At 33.3% G+C, this 22,946-nt stretch overlaps 1 protein-coding gene across 6 annotated transcripts in view; it reads left to right on the plus strand.

The window, feature by feature from the left end:
- Positions 1-19,627, plus strand: part of UCHL5 (ubiquitin C-terminal hydrolase L5) — a 44,812-nt gene extending 25,185 nt beyond the window's left edge. For 4 of the 6 annotated variants that reach the window (XM_082703950.1, XM_082703951.1, XM_082703947.1 and 1 more), the window contains 8 exons: positions 241-366; positions 449-510; positions 598-728; positions 2,667-2,730; positions 7,393-7,495; positions 8,849-8,962; positions 12,028-12,126; positions 17,280-19,627. In XM_082703950.1, the coding sequence (XP_082560076.1) occupies positions 241-366; positions 449-510; positions 598-728; positions 2,667-2,730; positions 7,393-7,495; positions 8,849-8,962; positions 12,028-12,126; positions 17,280-17,324 (744 nt within the window). In that variant the 3' untranslated portion in view covers positions 17,325-19,627. The remainder of the gene's footprint in view (positions 1-240; positions 367-448; positions 511-597; positions 729-2,666; positions 2,731-7,392; positions 7,496-8,848; positions 8,963-12,027; positions 12,127-17,279) is intronic. The other 2 variants (XM_082703952.1, XM_082703948.1) reach the window with 1 other exon arrangement.
- The last annotated feature ends 3,319 nt before the right edge of the window (positions 19,628-22,946 follow it).

Raw genomic sequence — 22,946 nt, forward strand, 5'->3', positions numbered from 1 at the left:
ATCGGGCTCCTTGCTCGGCAGGGAGCCTGCTTCTCCCTCTGCCTCTGCCTGCCTCTCTGTCTGCCTGTGCTCACTTGCTCTCTCTCCCTCTATCTCTGACAAATAAATAAATAAAATCTTTAAAAAAAAAAAAAAAAAGAAAACTATTAGCGTTATTCATGTTTTAGAGGGCATTGTCATTAGTTAAAAGCTGCTTTTTAAAAAATAAATTAGTAATATTTTTGCTTTTATGTTTTATAGGTAATTAACAATGCTTGTGCTACCCAAGCTATAGTAAGTGTGTTATTGAACTGTACCCATCAAGATGTCCATTTGGGAGAGACATTATCAGAATTTAAAGAATTTTCACAAAGTTTTGATGCAGCTGTGAGTATACTCTTATTATTCCTAAAATGTCCTATTTGTAATAGTTCTCCTTTTAATAGGATATTTTAACAATTTATTTTAGATGAAAGGTTTGGCACTGAGCAATTCAGATGTGATCCGACAAGTACACAACAGTTTTGCCAGGTAAAGAGACTTTTTATTAAATAAACACTTGTTCTTTTTTGCTTGTTTGTCTCTCACTATTTTTTTTTTTCTTCTTCTTCACTGAAGACAGCAAATGTTTGAATTTGATGCAAAGACATCAGCAAAAGAAGAAGATGCTTTTCATTTTGTCAGTTATGTTCCTGTCAATGGAAGATTGTATGAATTAGATGGATTAAGAGAAGGACCAATTGATTTAGGTAATCTGGTTCCTGTTCTAAGTATTGCACTTTTGACAAGGAAAAAAATAGTGTATTCTCCTTTGTTTTTGCCACAGTGCTGCTTAGATTTTATTTTGTTTATTTATTTGTTTAAAAGATTTTATTTATTTATTTGACAGGGACACAGCGAGAGAGGGAGCACAAGCAGGGGGAGTGGGAGAGGGAGAAGCAGGCTTCCCTTGGAGCAGGAAGCCCGATGCGGGGCTCGATCCCAAGACTCTGGGATCATGACCTGAGCAGAAGATAGACGCTTAATGACTGAGCCACCCAGGCGCCCCTCTGCTTAGATTTTAAGGGGAAGGTGACTGTAAGGTAGTATAATGTCATGAAAGTCATAAGCTTTTCATTTCTTTGTGAGGTTAAATAACAGGAAGGACATATTAATACTTTAATTTTTTTTCTAAGAGAAAATTTCTTTAACCCATGGATAGATTATATAATTTATTTTTTTAATTTTCCAGGTAACTTTAAAAAGCTACTTCTTTTAGTGAATATTAAGTTATTCTTGTCATTTTTAACCTACTGATAACAGATAGTAAGCATTTCTTACCATTTTGCATTAAAATATTTTCACTTAGAATTGGATCATTCAGAATCACTTTAATTCAGGGTTTAACAGTCTACAAAAGTGTTTATTTTTTAAAAGATTTTGTTTATTTATTTGACAGACAGAGATCACAAGTAGACAGAGAGGCAGGCAGAGAGAGCGAGGAGGAGCAGGCTCCCCGATGAGCAGAGAACCCCATGCAGGGCTCAATCCTAGGACCCTGGGATCATGACCTGAGCCAAAGGCAAAGGCTTTAACCCACTGAGCCGCCCAGGCGCCCCTGAAGTTTCTGTTTAAATAGTGCAATAATATGCTGTTCTTTGAACCAGAGGGTAGATATGTCCCAATTCTACCCATCTCTAACCTTAAGCAAAAATGATAAATGGTTAGCAAGGTAAGGGTAAAATTGGTAGTTCTGATATTGTACTAAAATCACATGCTCACAACGAATTTTAACTCTTTATTTTTAGTTCATTAAGTTTCCCTTTTTAAAAAATTAGGTTCATTTTAATTTCAACAAAACCTGTTCTTATTAAACCTAATAAGTTATCTGCTGTTCATAAAACTTTGTAGTTCTATTAGATTAAAAAATGAACCTAGGTTCATTTTGTTTATACTTTTTGACCATGTCCCCTGCATAGAACCAGTAATTCATCTATGAAGATTTATATGTTACCTCTGTATTTAAAAATACTTAATTTTTTATGTCACAGAAAAATAGAATTTTTAAAAATTCTTTTGAAGTTTTTTGTAGTTTGGTGGTTAAGCTGATCTCTGTATTTTCTCTGTTGGCTTCTATCTGGTCACTTACTCTGTATTTATTAGAACCTTCAAATACAAAGGAAGTAAAAGATAAAGTAGAACAGCTAGTTTTGCTGTACATCTAGTGGCTGTGCTAAAAATTATGGTGAAAAAGAGGATTAATACAACTGGGTAGAATTAGTTTTGCATTATGTATATAGATTTCAGTTTTTTATTTTATAGTTATGGTGGGGAGTCAGGCTGATAAGGACTGAATCCTTATTTGCTACTAACTTGTGTGCTATTTTTCTTAGTCCTTGGTTTTACTATTGTAAAATGGTATTCTTATTTCACAAAGTTGTGGATTTTAATGGGATAACTCCTTAATGAATTACTTTTCCATACATTTGTTGAGCACCTGCTAAGTGATGTAATAATGTAGTAATGCAAATTATACTCGTGCTTTCTTTGTCTTTATCTTTAAATTGAAGCTTAACATTGTTATGCTAAAAGGATTTTTACCATCCTGAATTTCCCAAAATATTTATAAAAAGATATTTTAGACTAACTTTTGAAATAATTTTATTGTTGATTTCATTTGATTTAATTGCTTTCAAATTTCTTTCTAGGTGCATGCAATCAAGATGACTGGATCAGCGCAGTGAGGCCAGTCATAGAAAAAAGGATACAAAAGTAAATGCTCAGCTAATCTCACTGGCATAGTATTCTAGTTTTTAAACATTTTCTTTCATCTTGTATTTTATTATTATTTTAGCAGTGCTTGAACATCTACTTTTGATTGAATTAATATGTTCAAGAAATCTATTTCAGAAATATTTAAATTCTACATGGTAATGTGTCCTCTTTATAAAGGTTAAACATGCAGATCTCCATTAGATATTTTGTATGGTTGTTTTGTGGAGTTGTTTTTAAGCATATTTTTAAATTAAATTAAAACCCTTGTTTTGAGATGATTATATATTCACATTCAGTTATAGAAATAATATGGAGAGATCCCATGTACCTTTTACCCAGCAGTGGTAACATCTTATCAAACTAGAGTACAGTGTCAACAGCTAGGATGTTGATACTGATGCAGTCAAGGTACAGAACAATTTCATGAGCACAAGGATTTCTCATGTCACGGTTTTAGAGCCACAACCACTTCCTCTGTTGCCACTCTCCCCTCCCATCTTTAATCCCTAGTTTTACCATTTTTTTCAGTTAAAGAATGTTATATAAATGGAATCATACAATATGTAACTTTTTGGATTGGCTTCTTTCACTCAGAATAATTTTCTGGAGATTTATCCAGGTTGTTAAGTAAATAAGTAGTTCATTCTTTTCTAATGGTTGGTAGTAGTCTATGGTATGGGTAGGACCTTTTTTTTTTTTTTTTTTTTTTTTTTCCCTTCATTTACCCATTGAAGGATATGTGGATTGCTTCTAGTTTTTGGCCGTGATGAATAAAGCAGCAGTAAACATTTGTGTACACATTTTTGTGTGAACATAAGTATTCATTTCTCTGAGATAAATGCCCAGAAGTGCCATTGCTGAGTTGTAAATGCATGTTTAATTTTCTGAGAAACTGCCAGACTCTTCCAGAGTGTATCATTTTTCATTCCTACCAATAGTGGATGAGTGATCCAGTTTTTCCATCTCCTTACTAGCATTTGGTTTTGTCAAAATTTTTTATTTTAGCCATTATAGTAGGTGGTAGTGATATTTCATGATAGTTTCAAGCCGTATTTCCCTGATGACTAATGATGTTGAAAATCTTTTCATGCCTTTTGCCTATTTTGTGATTAGATTGTTTTTGACTGTTGAGCCTTGAGTTTCTTTAGATAGATAGTACTAGTTCTTCATCAGACATGTTCCTGCAGATATTATCTCCCAGTCTGTAGCCTATCCCCTAATTCTCCCAGTACAGTCACAGAGCAAAACCTCTTAATCCCAATGAAGTCTAATTTATCACTCTCTTCTACTATGAATTGTTTTTTGTTGTCAAATCTAAGAATTCTTTGTCTAGCCTGAGATCCTGAAGATTTTGTCTTTTTTTCCTAAATAATTTATGTTTTAACATTTTACATTTAAGTCTGTGATCCATTTTGAATTGATTTTTGTACATGTTGTGAAGTTAGTCAAAGTTCATTTTGTTGCCTGTGCATGTCCATTTACTCTAGCACCATTTGTTGTTATCCTTCCTCTAACAATTTGGTAGCATTATAATAACAGGTGGGTGTATTTATGTGTCTGTTTCTGGGTTCACTACTCTGTTCTGTTGACCTGTTTGCTCTCTGACAGTCCTACACAGTCTTGATTACTGTAGCTGTATTGTAAATTTTGAAATCAGATAAACTGATACCTACAACTTTATTCTTTTTCTTCAAAATTGTTTTAGCTGTTATAGTTCCTCTGTCTTCCCAGATAAGTTTTAGTATATTCTTGTGCATAGCTACAAAAATTCTTGCTGGCATTTTGATAGGAATTGTGTGAAACATTTCTATCCATTTGGGGAGAATTGGCATCTTTACTATGATGAGTCTTCCTGTCCATGAACATCATGGTATTGTCTCTCTATTTACTTTGATCTTCTCTAATTTCTTTCTTCAGCATTTTGTACTTTTTAGCATACAGGTCTGTTACATGTTTTGTCAGATAATAAAGTACCCAAGTACTTGAGTCTTTTGAGTGATTACAAATGATACTTTATTTTCATATTTGATTTCTTTGATTATTGTTAGTATGTAGAAACACAGTTGGTTATTTTCTTTCTTGCATACTTTGACGTTGTTGAACTCATGCACCAGCTTTAGAAGTTCTTTGTGAGTTTCTTGGCATTTTCTTCATAATCATGTCATTTGCAGATTTGGATAGTTTTGGATTTGTCTACTTCTCATTTCAGTTTTAATCAGTTTTTACTTTATGTATTTTGCAGGTCTGTTGTTTGGTGTGTAAACTAAACATTTATCATTATTTCTTCTTAGTGGATTGACCTTTTTATCATTACGTAATGTCCCTCTCTAGTAAATTTTCTTTGTTTTGAAATTTACTTTATTTCATAGTGATATAGGCAGCCCTGTTTTCTTTTGATTAGTGTTTTCATTTGAGTTGAGATCCTCATCATTTTTAATATGACAAATGATTACAGGTTGAGACCTAGACATTTGTAGTTTTATATAAAAAGATCCTGGATTTATTTTTTTTAAGATGTTTTATATATTTGTCAGAGAGAGAGAAAAAAAGAGAGCACAGGCAGGCAGAGTGGCAGGCAGAAGCAGAGGGAGAAGCAGGCTCCCCTCCAAGTAAGGAGCCCAATGTGGGACTCGATCCCAAGGACCTGAGCCGAAGGTAGCCACTTAACCCACTGAGCCACCCAGGTGTCCCAAGACTCTGGATTTTTTAAATGAAATTTCTGTTAAGCTGGTTTATATGGGCACTGCTCTGGCTGAGTAAATCAGGATGTTACCTCATTACTGCCAGGTGGGAGTAGATGTTCAGGTTTCCACTCTGCTTCCACTGATACCTGAGATGGGAAGAGGTTCCTTGTTATTACTGGGCTGGGGGCAGTTTTGGCCCCCAAAAAAGTGTCCACTTGATACTACCCTTGCTGGAAGGAGTAGGAATGCCTTGTTACTGCTTACCACATGGCTTCACTGTCACTGGAGTGGGAGAGGCTTCTTTACCACTGTATGGTAGTAACTTCCCACTTGGCTTCCCTTTTAGTTTCTTCTAGATACTGCAAATAGGTGCAAATAGGTGTCAGTATTGTCCACAGGGATGAAAGTCCTATATCCCTATTCGGTCTTTGCTGGTAGGTAGAGTTGGGGCACAGTTTTTTTCGGGTTGTGTCTAGCTATGGTAGAGTGGTTATTATCTAAAAGTTTTCTGTCTCGTGAGTTGCTCCTTTCCTGTTTGGATAGAAGGAATAGACTTTTTCTCGTCCATTTTTTGTCTGTGCCTGTTGGTATTTCTTAGCTGCTGGCTTCTTTAACTCCAGGTCTAGGCTATATGAAGGCATATAAGATGACTCACAGAGTTCATCACTGTGTTATTTTTGGGTCCTGGTTCCCTAGCTTCTCTGCCTTCTCTCCACCTTTCTGAATGTTCAATTTATGCTTTCGTTTTCTTTTTAAAAATATATATTATGTCTGGTGTTTTTATTTTGGTATTTTCTTAGTGAGAGAAATGAGGAAATGGAAGTTCCACAGCAGAGTTTTATTTTATTTTTTTAAATTTAAATTCAGTTAATTAACATATAATATATTGTTTCAGGGGTACAGGTCTGTGATTCATCCATCTTATGTCATTTCTAGTGCTCATTACAATACATACCCACCCCAGTGTTCATCACCCAACCACCCCATGCCTCCCAACCCGTCCCCTCCAGCAACGCTCAGTTTGTTCCCTGAGATTAATTCTCTCATGGTCTATCTCTCTCTCTGGTTTCGTCTTGTTTGATTTTTTCCTCTCTTCCCCTATGATCCTCTGTCGTCTTGTTTCTTAAATTCCACATATCAGTGAGATCATATGATCATTGTCCACAGCAGAGTTTTAAAAACATTTTTACATGGTTTAAAGCATGTAGTTATAGTGCTCTATACTCTTTCAGTGAATAGAACTATGCGAAATTGTCGTTAAGTATATAATGCAAAAACAGGCTTAGATTTTCTGTATATTTTCATCTTGATTAAGCACCACTTACACATCTTACCAGTAATTCTAATGTCAATCGTTACCATAAATAAACTTATACTGTGAGATGTCTCATTGTGATACTCTGGTATCAGAGTAGTGAAAATAAAATAGCGTTCAGAAACTTTGCAACAGGATATAACCACATTATATTAGTAAAATATTATACAATATTTTATAGTTTATAATTAAATGTAAAGTATAAGTGAAATATAAAAATATATGGACTAAAAATGGCAGCTACATCATGACTTGGAAAAAAGTATGTAGTTAGGAATACAGTTAATTACCACCAAAATGCCATAATAATTAATCCAACAACTGGGAGGTCTTAGTTTAGTTATTTTTTTATGAGATCTGAAGTAAATGATGGTTGCCATATTTCTTATGAAAGTAGGAAAATGAAATTTTTTATTTCAAATGTTTAGTGATATAATTTTATTTTAGAACATTTAAAAATATTTGTGATTAAATTTAGCTAGTTTTTTTCCTGCAGTTATAGCCTTTCATATATGAAAGCTTTTTTTAAATGTCAATTTTCACTGTAGCCAATTGATAGTATTTGTGTTTATCCGAAAGAGCCATGGGGTAGTCACAATAGATCTTAATTGTAATAGTGTTACAATTCTTTATTACATTATAAACTTTAACTTTTTTTAGGTACAGTGAAGGCGAAATTCGATTTAACTTAATGGCCATTGTGTCTGACAGAAAAATGATATACGAACAGAAGATAGCAGAGTTACAAAGACAACTTGCTGAGGTTTGTGACCACATTTTTAAGTGCAAAGTTCTAGTTCAGTTGTCTCAGGAAAGGTATTCTCTCTCTTTGTTCTTTCTCTTTCTTTATCCGATCTCATTGTTTTTTTCTTTCTCTGTTCTTTCTTTCTTTTTCTCTCTCTTCCTCCCTTCCTTCCTTCTTGATTTAATCAAGTGTCCTGAGTGGTGATGAAGAGAACACACTCGAGTCAGGCTGCCTTGATTTAGCTCCTGGCTTTGCCACTTAGTGGATGTGTGAATTGGAATATACTTCTTTGTGCTTCACTTTCCTTCTCCCTCCTTCCCTCCCTCTCTCTCTCTCTTTCTTTTTTGAGAGAGAGAGAGCACGTGCTCATGAGTGGTAGGGGGCTAGGGAGAGGGAGAGAGAATCTTAAGTTCCGTGCCCTGCATGGAGCCCATGAAGGGCTTCATCTCATGACCCTGAGATCATGACCTGAGCCTAAATCAAGAGTCAGTGGTTTAACTGACCGAACCACCCAGGAGCCCCTGTGCTTCAATTTCTTAAATTAAAATGAAGTGAATTGTATTTACCTTAGAAGGCTATTGCGAGGATTAACTGAGATAATATATGTAAACAACTTAAAACAGACTGACAAACATTACATGCTAAGTAAGTATTAGCAATTAACTATTTAATTTCATTATGAAATTGAGCAAGTTAGAATATATTTCTCACAGAATTAATTGGGTACATTTAGATTTACATAAAATCTTTACTAGTCTATGTAATTGTTTTTTTGTTGTAATTACGATTGGAGAAGATAATTGGTAATAATATCTTCTTTATATTCTTTAGGTGACATTTTCTTTTTCTTTTTTTTTTTTTTTAGGTGACATTTTCTTAATAGCATATTCAAGCATTTTGTGGCTGAATAAAAGATTATAGCACTATAGTATATTGCAGTATAGATTTTTTTTTAGGTAAAAATTCGTATGTGTTATCGTAGAACATAGAAATATGGGAAGCACTTTCTTAGGGCTTTTGTTCTTTAACATTGCAATTAGACTGGTATTCTGTCACCAGTATTAAGAGTAAAATTTGAGGGGCACCTGGGTGGCTCAGTTGGTTGGGCGTCTGCCTTCAGCTCGAGTTGTGATCCTGGGGTCCCACAATTAAGTCCCGCGTGGGGCTCCCTGCTCAGTGGGGAGTCTGCTTCTCCGCTAACATGTCTCCTCTTATTCTCTCTCTCAAATAAATAAATAAAATCTTTATAGTGAAGGAAGGAAAAAAAGTAAAATTTGAAAATAATTGTACTGTGTTATCATTTTAAAATAGTTTGGATTCAAGCCTCAATCATTAGGGTATGCTGTTTTCTTTTTTTTTCTTTACCCTAAGGAGGAACCCATGGATACAGACCAGGGTAGTAATATGTTAAGTGCTATTCAGTCAGAGGTTGCCAAAAACCAGATGCTTATTGAAGAAGAAGTACAGAAACTAAAAAGATATAAGGTATGTTTTCTATTTTATTTGTTCCTTTGTTTTAATATAGAGTAGTATATTTTGACATGAAGATATGTTGAATACGTGATTGTTTTACCCATCATTTACTAGTTTTCAGAATAATGACTTGGTTCCTTGGCACCCCACAAAGGTGTAACTAGTGAGGTTTCTTTCTTTTGATTTTTTTTTTTTGAAGTATTGTTATGAACAAATTTTTAACCTATTTGATGCTTCAGTTCACTGCAATAAATGATCAAATTGTCTTATCTTTGGCTATTAGGATCCATTTCAAGTCCTAAGTCCTTTTGATATGATTTTCTTCATCTTTGATAGCTTCCTTGATTTCTAGTATGACAAGATGTTTCAGACTCCTCTTGAACATTTCCTACTTCATACTTGGATTAGCCATTTTTTTAAAGAAACCTTGGGTTCTTTTGGTGGGAAATATTATTTAGAAACCACTATTTGGGTACTCAGTGATCCTGATTAGTCATTATATCTAGGCCTTTTCAAAGCTAAGGAATACATTTTTGTTTGCTTCTTATTTTAGTTTTGAAGAAAAAACAATGTGAATTTGTACAATGTGAATTTACTCTTCAATTTAGAGTAAAAATTTAGAAATAAATTTAGAAATAAATTCCAAATTTAGAAATAAAGGGCTTAGGGCACCTTACTGGCTCAGTTGTTAGAGCATGAGAGTCTTGAATTCAAGAGTCATGAATTCAAGTTCCATCCCATGTTGGATGTGGAGCCTACTTTAAAAGGAAAAAAAAAATGAGTTAAAGGGCATTATACTTGAAATTAACCATTTGCATTTCTTCTTTTAAGCTGAAAGTCTTGATTCCTAACAATATTAACGTAATGACTTGTTTTCTTTATAATATATGTATATTTTATATATATATAAAACCTATGGATATATATAGAAAGGTTCAGAGTAGCAATACTAGTGTTAATAACAATACAGTTTTTTCTGAAGTTTATTTTTTTCCTTAGGGTATACCCCATTTTGGTTATACAGTTAAATTACTATTTTTAAATTCACTTGAAAAAATTTTTTCTTGATGTGGTTCTGTCCCCAATTTTCTCTTGGTGTGGGTATATCACCAATGCACAATTGGATTCGTTTGTTTTATTTTCCTTTCCAGTTATTTAGGGTTTTAAAAAAACTTTTAATTTAATTTTAATTATGGCAAACATTTGTATAATTCAGAGTCAAATATAAAGCAAGTCTGTCTTTAAGACTGTCATTCTCTTTCACTTGCAGTCTGATAAGCTTTTTTCAGAGAGAGTGAAGAGTAGAAGGAGCTTTGAATTTTGTATAAGTTTGGAAATGGTAGTTATGTCATTTCTCATGTGTATCAAAATCATTGTTACTCATTTGAAGCTCAGTTGAAGGCAAGAATTGTCCTTTTTTCTTTTTTATTGCTCAACAAAGCGTTAGCATGGTGTTTCGCATCATACTTACCAGCCAATAAATGACTGTTAAATTAAATAAATCAACCTTGGACTGTAGGATTTCTTCAGTTGACAGTAGTAGGGGCTGGTTCCAGAGAATTCCAAGTTCATGGAAGATAGGAAAGTAAGGGATGAAAGTTTAGATACTAATCTTCCATTTTATGTGGTATATAAAAATAAGTACCCAACATTTACATATTCTTAATGCAGGGTTATTTCATCACTAAGTTTTAATATTAGCCTAAGATAAAATACAGATTAAGTTTTCAGAATCTTTACCTACTACATTGCTTGAAAATGTCTGTTCAGAAAGGTAAAATGATTCTCTTACTGCTATAATATGAATATGTGTTAAGATTTTATTTAATTGATTAATTAATTGAAGGAACCTGTAAGATATCACAACTAGTTAAAATAAGAAGTTAAAGCAGCTCAAATTTATATGAAGTAAAGGAATGTTGAATTTACTAAAAATGTAAACTGTCTTTTTTTCCTATGAGAAAAGGAAAGTAAATTGAACTTCTCCCAGACAGAATATTTAATAGCTGAAAGGGCAGTAACAAACTAGAATCACATAACTTGGGAGGGGTGCTCTAGACAATGCATGGTTTTCTTTCTTTCTTTTTTTTTTTTAATTAAATTTATTTCTTTTCAGCATAACAGTATTCATTATTTTTTCACCACACCCAGTGCTCCATGCAATCCGTGCCTTCTATAATACCCACCACCTGGTACCCCAACCTCCCACCCCCCTGCCACTTCAAACCCCTCAGATTGTTTTTCAGAGTCCATAGTCTCTCATGATTCACCTCCCCTTCCAATTTCCCCCAACTCCCTTCTCCTCTCTAACTCCCCATGTCCTCCCTGCTATTTGTTACGCTCCCACAAATAAGTGAAACCATATGATAATTGACTCTCTCTGCTTGACTTATTTCACTCAGCATAATCTCTTCCAGTCCCATCCTTGTTGCTACAAAAGTTGGGTTTTCATCCTTTCTGATGGAGGCATAATACTCCATAGTGTATATGGACCACATTTTCCTTATCTATTCGTCCGCTGAAGGGCATCTTGGTTCTTTCCATAGTTTGGCGACCGTGGCCATTTCTGCTATAAACATTGGGGTACAGATGGCCCTTCTTTTCACTACATTTGTATCTTTGGGGTAAATACCCAGGAGTCAGTGCATGGTTTTCACTTGAAGTACAGATCTGTCCCTACAGTCTGTCTTCTTGATTAAAAGTAATTGAAAGAAAGATTGTTCTTGATCACAAAGTAAAGCTGGTTTCTTTAGGTATGACCTGATTATTTGTATAGTTGTAGTAGTAAGAGTGTTAATTTATCATGTGGGCTTCTTAAATTTACTTTCCTCTTAAGTTTTCATAAATAATTTTAGACTTTTAAAAGTGTTATTTGTTAGGCCAAGAGTAGGAAGCCACACCCAAGAAAGTCACATGTTTTGTTGTATTAGTCTTTTTTCTCATGGAGATGAAATCTCATTATTTCTAATATTTTTTCTTGTGAGAATGGAAAATTTACTCCCATTTCTGTTTTGAGTTGGATGCAAAGATCAAAATGTCAGAAACTTAGTGTGGTTTGATATTTGTTTTATTTTCAGATTGAAAATATCAGAAGGAAGCATAATTACCTGCCTTTCATTATGGAATTATTAAAGACTTTAGCAGAACACCAACAGTTAATACCACTAGTAGAAAAGGTAAGTATTTTACTGATGAATACTTAAATTAGATTTAGATTCCCCCAAAACAAGATAAACATCTTGACTTGAATAGAGGTAAAATTTGTTGAAGCATTCCCATTTCAATTTTTTTTTGCTTTTAGTTATTGCTTTATATTCTAGATGAGAATTAGTTCAACCTGATATTATAAAATAAAATAAGGAATTGCCGCACTGCTTTAGCCGTCCTGAATCCTTAGTGTTAAGAACTTAGGTTGTACCTAATATTAGAATAAAATTTAAAAATTTTCCTGTCTGTAAGCTGAAAGCAAAAAAATATTTTTTAAAGATTTTATTTATTTATTAGGGAGTAGTGGGGAGGGGCAGAGGGAGAGGGAGAGAGAATCTCAGGCGGACTCCACCCGGAATGTAGAGCCTGATGCATGGGGCTTGATCTCATGACCCTGAGATTGTGACCTGAGCCAAAACTAAGAGTCGGACACTTAACTGACTGAGCCACCCAGGTGCCATTAAGGTAGTTGAAAGCAAATTTTTGATTTTAAAGACTGAAACAGTAGATTTCTTGTTATTTATATTAGGAAAAATTTGGATTATCATGTAATTTAAAACTAGAATGGACACTGAAGGGGGAAAAATAACTATAGCTTAGACTAAGAAATGTTTTATTTTTTAATTCGTTCCTAAGCTAGTATTCCTTCCCCCGAAAGAAAGTTCACATACGTTTGTGAAAAATGCTGATTTCTAAGATTTTTTCCGTAGTATAAGGCTCTTAAATAAAATAATTGCATAGTTGCAATGCAGTTAAATTGTTTTTAAGTTCATACTGTAAGTCAGTGTTTCCGAAAGTGACCATTACTGGATACTCTTAAAATACATGTTACCTGGTCCCTCCTCAGTTCTTCTCAGATAGGGGAAAGAATCTTTAATAAGTTACCCCAGTGACTCTAATGCAGCTGGTTTGTGTACTGAATTTTGAGAAACACTTTGAAAAGACACTACTAGGCAAATAAAATTTTGGACCATTAACTTAAGAGCAGAGTACATCGTTGGTATGTTTCTTATTAATTTTAAACTTTCTGAAGCAAAGATACATTTCAACCCAGCTTTTTTAATATCATCGTAAACAAAAGGAAATGAGACAGTGTTTTGGATCCTGAAACATGTGTGTTCTGCTTTTGCACTTAGTGCACAAATTATTGCAGAAAACTGCTAAGTCTACTGTTTTCCATACGATTTTCTGTTCATGTATCCCAGGGTGTTAAAGTTAAAAAATTCTAAGATGGGAAACTGATTTTAAAAGTTTTAAATTAAACAATTAGGGTTCTATGATTCTCAGAAGTTCCTAGATACTGTGTTCTTTGTATGAAACAGTATGAAATATTTCTCTATTAAAAATATTAAAATAATAATAAAATAGCATTGTGTTAAATCAAATGATCTGTTGCATCAGATTCTAACTGTAGATAAATATTACTAAAGGCCAGACAAATGTTATTAGAGGAATTTAAAATATGTGTATTTTGCTTTAAAATTGGCCTGTGGATAAACTTTTTGATGCAAATTAGGAAAACAACCATTTTTGTTTTTTAATGACTATATCCCCAGATTTTTTTGAAAGCATAGTAGGGAGAACAAGCATTGGAACCGTAATTTCTTGCTTCACATTTTGGACACAGGGTGGCAGTGTATGAATGTCTTGTGTTAGCGGGACACCAGCTCTGTGTGTTCTTGTGTTTGCATCTTTTTTTGAAGGGATAGTTACTCATCTACGTTTTGCCTATTTCTTCAGACTATTCTTTGATTAATAATATTGGATAAGCAATATTGAAATTATGTTTATTCCTTGTGTATATGCAGTATCTGTTAGCCCCTAAGGAATTCCTTTAAAGGAATCAGTCTGTTATACCCTAAGGAATGTTTCCTAAGGAATCTAAAGAAATTCAGATGGATTATTTGATTAAAATTTTTGAAATTTTAAAGTTATTTGTCAAACATTTATCTAGCTTTAACTATATTCCAGAACTTCTTAAAGTCTGTAGATGTACATATAATTAAGACACGTTCTTCTCTCTTAAGCAGTTCATGATACAGTTGGAGAAAGGAATAAACAATTATAGTATTGTGCTGAATAGGATTGTTCTAGTAAGTGCCAGAATCAATTCATGCTGAAGATCCTGGGGGAGCACAGAGTAGCTCTTAAATAGCTTTATGCCACTTGAAGTTTCACAGCCACAAAATTTTAAATCCATGGTTAGAATCAATATTCTCTACCAATAAATCAGCTTCCTTAACCACAAATGTATTCATCTCATTTTGAAAAAAAAAATCATTGTATCATACTGAATATCACTTTCTGCAGATAAACACAAATGTTACAAATAAAAAAAAATAATGATGAGATTTTGTAATTATATATAATACAAAATCTTTAACAGTGGTAATTGCTTAATAGTACTACTTCTAAGAAAAATAACATGTAGAATACAGAAATGGGTAAGTTGAAATTACTCAGAATTAGTACATTTAACTGTTCCTCCCCTACCCCTCAGCCCCCTATGCCAAGGGAAAATAATAAAAGAATAAAGCATAAAAGAGGGAGAGGGAACCAAAGAGGAAAAATTTGGCTACTCTTGGCAGTAAGTTAAATGGCCAAACCTGTCCAAGATCAGATTCCTGAGTAACTGAGATAGTTGCTTAGAGCCTGTGCTTGCATAAAAATATTTACGTTTGAAAATCTTTTTATTTTATAGAATAATAAAGAAAAGATCAAGACTTTGATTCTCCTGAAGCCATATGGCTATAATGAATTAGGTTAAGGTCTAGCCTTATAAGTATTTTTGTTACATGAGGCTTCTAATCTTCTGAGGCGTTAAATATGCATTACGTAAGAACTGCTCAGGAAATAACCTAAAAGTACATAGTTATAAAACTTCTTATGGCATATACCAAATCTATTTCTTAAAATATAAAATCAGCTAGATGAAAATTTCATTTGTGAAACTTTTACTGAGTTCAGGTATACTTATAATTCTTTTAATATTTTTATCTTAACCTAGTAATTCTGGATCATTATCTATTCCAGGTTTTTAACAATCACCCATAACCTACCATAATGTAAAATCATAGATTCCATTGCCCTGGGGGGATTCAAAACACCTTCACAATGTTGAATTTTGTCCCCATTTTACTAAAACATTACGCTTCAATTGGTAATAATCTTTAGAACTTACTTCTTCTATTCCTTAATGGAAATAAGATAGAAGAACAGTTGGTATTCCCAGTGATATCTACATTGATATCTACGGTTACAGAATTATCCACTTGGGTCAGTGTATTTTGATATTTCATTAGCATACTGTATAGAACATAACAGTGTACCTTTTTTTCATACTATTTAGAAATGTAATATTGTTTTTTATTTTTAACAAAGTCTGAGCTTTCGGTTTAGTATATAGGCTTTGGGTTTTAAAGTGAAGATACGTTATTAGCTGGTGCTTTTAGGCAAGTTATTATAGTTTCCATTTCTTCATCTATAAATTAGGAATCATAGCTACTTCACATTCTTGAGGATTAAATGAGATCAGATCTATAAAGTACATAAATAAGTCCTCAATAAATGGTAATAATTATTTTTAACTTATTTCACTTATTTTTATCTGAATTATATAGTTTAACAAATGTATGCACACTCTGCATTATATGTCTGCTCATTTAATTATGTTATAAAGTTTACGTTATAAACCAGTAAGTTTATTTTTGTTAATCCTACTAAACAGTCTGTATGTTCAGAGTATATTCGGAGATCAATATGGGAAAAATACATATTTTTATTTCAAATTATATCAGAAATTTTATTTTTATTATTTAGAAACAGCTTCTTTGTTAAAAATTATATACATATTAGGGCACCTGGGTGGCTCAGTGGATTAGGCCTCTGCCTTCAGCTCAGGTCATGATCTCAGGGTTTGGGGATCGAGCCCCACATTGGGCTCTCTGCTCGGCAGGGAGCCTGCTTCCTCCTCTCTCTCTCTCTGCCTCTCTGCCTACTTGTGATCTCTCTCCGTCAAATAAATAAATAAAATCTTAAAAATAAAAATTATATACATATCAAATTATAAATTATGTTAATTAAAAATATTTATGTAAGCAGTTTGATATAGTACGTATATTTCCTTTTAATATATTCTAAGGAATAACACTATTTTATCATATAGCTGTATGATAATTATACTACCTAATACATTATAAAAATATTGTAGTTCTAATTACCCTATTTTTTCCATCCAAGGAAGTTTTTTTTTCTTAGTTGCATAATAGCAAAACTCTATTCCTTGCTGATTCAAGTGGCATAGTGGAAAGAACATTATATTGTAGTTCTCTAAAATCTTATTTCTCAAAGTGTCATCTGAAGACCAGCAGAATTGGTATCCCCTAAAAATTTATTAGAAATTTAGAATCTCAGGCATTTTATTCAACAGCATTATAACAGGGTACCCAGGTCTTTGGTATGCACGTTGAAAAGCACCACTATAGAACAGGTGTCTTTTGACCTCTTGCGGTTTTATTTTATACTAGCGGTGTGACTTTTTTCAAGTGTGAAATCAATAAGCTCTGTCTTCATCTGCTGAAAAATAAAATAGAGTTACTGGGTTCAAGCTATATAATTGTTATGAAGATCAAATGAAATAAGGTATGAGAGCATTTTTCTTAGGTTCTATAAGTAAATTTTATTAATACTACAGATATGTGATCCTTCAGTGATACTCTGTTAATCCCAACTATGCAGAAACTAGTATTTTTCTTATACTCAGTTTGAATGAGAAATGGGCACATAGGTAAATATATTGTTTTGAAGCATTTATGAATGAGTATGACTTTGTGGAATGAGTAATTATGTATATTGAAATGATTACAATTATAATACATTTCAGTTGCAGATAAGAAAGAACTGTAAACCACACATGATCCTTTTTTACTGAGGGGCAGAGCATAACTATAATTTGTCCAGCAGTGGTATGTTGCAAGTCTTGAGTTATGAAAGCGAATGCTCTAGAAGTCTTAAAAACAATGAATTTCAAGTCTTTCAGCTTAAGTATGCCCATGTACACACATTTTAACATGATCTAAAATGGACTTTTAAGATTTTATAGAATACTATCTTTAACTTCTAGGCAAAAGAAAAACAGAATGCAAAGAAAGCACAGGAAACCAAATGAAGACGACGCTTTGGGATGCATACATATTTCTGCTTCTGCACTTATTTTCATGGAAACCATTAAGTATAAAGAACTTTGAGCAACATTCTAATTGATTCAATGCACGTTTGGCAATAGTACCAGTCTGTCTTGTCTTTAATGCATGGATTCTTTCCCAGCCTGCATCATGTGCATGTAGTGCATATTAAATAAAAGTGATATTAAGAGTGCTTGCCCAAATTCCATTATTTGACATTGGATCCAAGAACTTCTCTTATATATAAGAGAAGTTCTCTGGATATATACTATCATGATGAACCTAGAAATTGCATAAATGATATTCTCTACCTGTAATTATTATAATCAATATCTCAATCTTTTAGCTCAGTTACATGTTTAAAACTTATGAATGTCAGATCTTGATTAAATTAGATCTCTTGTTTCTCATCATTAGTGAAAAAAATCAGTATTTGTCTATTATATCTAAACATTTTGAGGATTTTAAAACTGAATTTTGTCTCGAGAAAGTATGGTTTTAATGCAGATCATTTGGAAAAGACAAAAGTATAGATTCTAGTGATTTTCATTGCTGCCAGAAGAAAAAGTAATAAACATTCAATTTATTTTAGCAGAATTTTTAAGTGTTTGGGGTTATTTATTTATGTATTATTAGAATAATTTTAGGAAGGTATAAGTATTATGCTTCAAAGTAGAATTTCAGGTTAAGAATAAATGATAAATCTTAAAAGATTTTTGGTGTTACTCTCAGTCTGGCAGCATTTTCTGGCTGCTAAGCTGTATATAAAAAAATCAGAGGTTTGACAGTTTAGGCTATCTGCTTTTTAAAAAAAATAGGATGTGGTGGTAGAAGATCCTTCTTTGCCAGTTTGAATGAAATTGGTACAGCCCAATAGTTTCAAGAACCATGTACAGTCTGCTCACAATGGATTTTTAAAAATTACTTTTGGGATTTGCTTTTTTTTATTTTATGGAAAAATTGTATTCTTACTCTTAATCTTTTCATAGTTAAACTTTAAAGGGGATTTTATGGAACTTCTCTTTAGAAAGGAAATTATCTACTTTTTTTTTTTTAAACTAGATACATTTCTGAAATTGATGCATGACTTTTTAACAGTTTATTATGGAGAAGTTTAAACATGAAGACGGACTGTGTATTCATCTTCTGGCTTCAAACACATGAATTTTTTTTAAGGATTATTTTAAAACTTACTACACTGTGGTATTACTAAGTAACTAATGTGAAAAAATCTGGTGGGAATTGAGTAGAAAAATTAATAAAATATTTTTCACACATAATTTCAGTTGAAAATAATAAAGAGGAATTTGTAGTTTTTCATTTGTTTGTGGGTAAATATATTTTGCTCTGGATACAATAGTAATTATGGAGTGTTTTCAAACCCATGATAAAATTTTAAAAAGTGATTTATTAAGGATTATTTTAGGCTTCTCTTGATCCCAATTATTTTCGACTTAATTTATATACCCTGTTTTTGTTTTTGTTAAGATTTTTTAGTTTGGAGTGATCTCTGCACCCAGCGTGGGGCTTGAACCACGATCCTGAGATCAAAAGTTGCATGCTCTACTGAATGAGCCAGCCAGGTACCCTTATATACCCTGTATTATAGAGGCTTAAATTTTGTAAAGCAGTACAAGGAATATTATAGTCAATAGTATCCAGTCATCAAGACAGTGTGATACTAACATAAGGATCAACAACAAAGTCAATCAGTGGAATCAGAAGAGAGCCTATAAACAAATCCACCTTTATATGGTTACCTGATTTTTGACAAAGGTTGCAAAGCAATTCAACAGAGAAGGAAAGTCTTTTCAATGAGGCCAGAACAACTAACCCTCCATGTGGAAAGAAAATGAACCAAGACCCCCTTCCTCACAAAAAAGAATTTGAGGTGGATCATTGACCTTTTTTTAATAGCTAAAGTACAAAGGTTTTTAGAGGAAAACGTAGGTGATCTTTGTGACTTGAGGGTAGCCAAAGGTTTCTTAGGTCAAGAAAGCAATAACCATAAAAGATCCAAAATTTCTTTATAAAAATTAAAAACGTATCATTGAAAGATGCTTTTAACAAGAGTAACCAGTATCAAATGACATTAAAAAATAGCTTTATAAAACTGTTAATAGGTGTAAGGATATTTTCTTACTAATCTAATTCTAATAAAATTCTTTGATAGGAATTTCCATAGCTTAAGAACGGTTTCTTTTATCTGCTTCTTCTTTGATAAATGTAAATGCATTGTGATCCTTCATGATAATGTCTGCCAGTGAATAAAGAAATACAATTTGTCTTTGTCTGGGTCTTAAGTCATGAAGCTGGTGGGTAGAGAAAATGGATGAATGAAGAGCAATCCAGAAATGTATAAATGTCAGTTATGTGGGAAGTTTTTTTCTTTCTTGAAAAGATGTATTGACAGGAGTATTTAAAAGAAAGTCTCCTTTGTTCTTTTCACTTTTGCCCTTTATTTTCTGAAATCTCATTTAACTCTTGGGTAGGTGAAGGCATATTCCATTCTGTTTTGTGCCTTTTTAAATAACTAGTCAGATTTTTTTTTTAAGATTTTATTTATTTATTTGACAGAAAGATCACAAGTAGGCAGAGAGGCAGGCAGAGAGAGAGGGGGGAAGAAGCAGGCTCCCCGCTGAGCAGAGAGCCTGATGTGCGGCTCCATCCCAGGACCCTGAGATCATGACCTGAGCCGAAGGTAGAGGCTTTAACCCACTGAGCCACCCAGGCGCCCCAATAACGAGCCAATTTTAAGCAATATACTTTTGTTATCATGAACACAGAAAGCTTGCCAACAGCTGCTGCACTGGCTAGTCTCACCTCATATGTTTAGTTCCCAAGATAGCTGCCCTTTTTCTAACAGAGAGCAGATAGCTTGACTGTGCCACTAGAATAGACAAATAATTTGTTCTTAGATCGTGAGCCATGGGGACTTGCTCCCCTATTTAGACCATGATACATATTCTGTGTGTATGATGGTGTTACATGCAGATTAATAACTTCTGTTAATCTAGTTGCCTAAAACATTTCAAGATACATTCAGAAATCACTCCCCCCGCCCCCTGCCGCCGTAGGAGGATTTTGTGTCTTTTGGGGAAAAAAAGGCTTTTAAGATTTTTCCTTTAAAAAATTTTAAAGATAAGCAAAAATGAAATTTAAATTACCCATCATTCTACCATCAGGGATGACTACATTGACATTTTAGTGTATTTAGTGATTCTTTTTTTCCCAGTATGGGTGCATTTTTGTGTTTGCATGCCTGCATATTCCAAAATAGCTTTACGTAGTATATATTATTTTTAAAACAGATGATATGCAATTTATCATTTTTGTATCATTGACACTTATTTGCAAGAAACAAACTACTCTAGCTATTTGAAGAGGAATGGGGTTATAAGAGCATTTTGAAACTTAGTTTGTTAGAGGGTTATTGAAAGATATGGAAGAGTAGGCTCAAGTTTGGGTTTCCAGGAATGACTCCCAGCAAAACTTAGTTACTGGCGAACTAGCAGAACTGCTACATCTGCAGCAATCAAGGGGTTCCCCACTGGACTCCCTGTTGTTAGGACTGCTGCAGGTGCGCAGTCTGGGAATGAATGTGCTGCAACTTTGTGTTGTCACGTGGTGACTATATACTAGCACTGGAAAGAAATTTAGCCTCTCCACAGTTAAACACTCAGAATAGCGAAAACCACTCAGAATAAACTCTGTCACTCAGAATAGCTAAAGCAACAGGCCTTACTTTTGACTTTCAAAACTTACATTAGGTTTTATGCAAAAGGAATCTAAGAAATGAGTTTTTAGCTCTCCAGTTTCTGCAGAGTAAGAAGGCATTTTAGTAGGAGGCTGGCAAGTCCACTCCATCACACATTATTACATTCCTCTATGGTAACAATTTTTTCTTTTTATAGGAGTAGTACATGTTTACTTTAGAGAAATGAGAAAATACAGAAAAGAAAAATATGAAAATAAAATCTAATCCTATTACCCAGAGATAATCACTGTTAGTGTTCTGATGTATATCTCCCCAGAGAATGTGTTTATACTCACACATGTAATAAATACTTTAGTTTTTATGAAAGAGGGATTACAATGAAATATTTGTTTGCATGCTTCCCAGCCCCTACAAACTTATTAATAAATGTGCTTGTATCATAGCTTTTTTTTTTTTTTAATGGTTGCTTAGTATTCCAATATATAAGTATGCTCTGTTGTATTTAATAAGCCCCTAGTAGTGTGAAGTAAAGCATAGAAACAAAATGCGCAAACCAGATAGTTTGATTTTGGGGGGAGGAATTTATTTTCTATTTTCATTTATTTATTAAAAGATTTTATTTATTTATTTGACAGAGAGAGGTCACAAGTAGGCAGAGAGAGGCAAGCAGAGAGAGAGAAGGGAGGCAGGCTCCCTGCTCAGCAGAGATCCCAATGTAGGCCTCGATCCCAGAACCCTGAGATCATGACCTGAGCCAAAGGTATTGGCTTAACCCACTGAGCCACCCAGGTGCCCAGGAATTTATTTTTAAAACTGACATGAATTCCTAGATCTGTCAAACATGAATGTTCTTCAGTTTGTTCTTTTTCTTAACACATGGTTAATTGGCTTAAATCCAATGACTGAGAGGTCAAAGGGTCACCACTTCAAGCATACCTAGTATTTTTTATTTTTGACTTTATATTAATGTCTTGAGGATTTCTTTGATAATTTATTCAACATATATCTGAGTTGTTCTAGGTGCTGGAGATGCAGTGGTGAACAAGATCAAGCCCCTGACCTCATGGTAAGAGGCAATAGGCAAGCCTGTACAATTTTTCAAGTACTGGTAAGACTATAAAAAAAAAAAAACAACAGGTCAAAAGAATGGAGGGAGGTGAGGGTTGATAGGATGGCCATGGAAAATACCTTTAAAGAGATGATACTGAAGCAGAGATCTAAATGAAGAGCATATTCTCTGCAGGACTGACAGCACTATGAAAGAGGATTGCATATAGGCAGAACCAACATGCAATAATTCTGAATGCTAATTTTTAATAATGTGTGATAGTTAAATGGTTTAGGAAAGTTGATTTGGGGTGATTTTGATTTGATTTTCAATATAAAAATAGGTTGAATAAAAATTACATGTAGAAAAGACTAGGGCCACTGGTTGATGTGCTTTCTTAAGCTTATCAGATAGTCTGCATAAACTTATGTAAGGCTTTCTTGTAGCAATGTAGTATAGTAATGACTAAACCATAAAATTAGTGGGAAAAGTCTTGTGCAAGTGTATTTTAAAAACAGTTTGATATATACCATGATTAAAGAAGTAAATATGAAAAGTAAAACAATGAAATAATAAGAAAAATATGGGAGGATATTTTACTATTTGGGGATAGAGAAAAGCTTTCTAAGCAAGAAATAAAACATTTTTTAAAAATCTGGAAGAGAAACACCTAACTGTGTAGAAATTTCTGTACAAATACACTAAAAACTTAAAAGCAAGAAAACAAATTTTCATCATAACAAAATGCAATATGTATATTAGATATAAAATTAGTATCTAATTTACAGTGAGCTCTTACCCAGGAGAAAAATTGGCAGGTGATATGAAAAGGCAATTCAC

The sequence above is a fragment of the Mustela nivalis genome, assembly GCF_964662115.1.
Source record: "Mustela nivalis genome assembly, chromosome: 16".
NCBI classification, from domain to species: Eukaryota; Metazoa; Chordata; class Mammalia; order Carnivora; family Mustelidae; genus Mustela; species Mustela nivalis.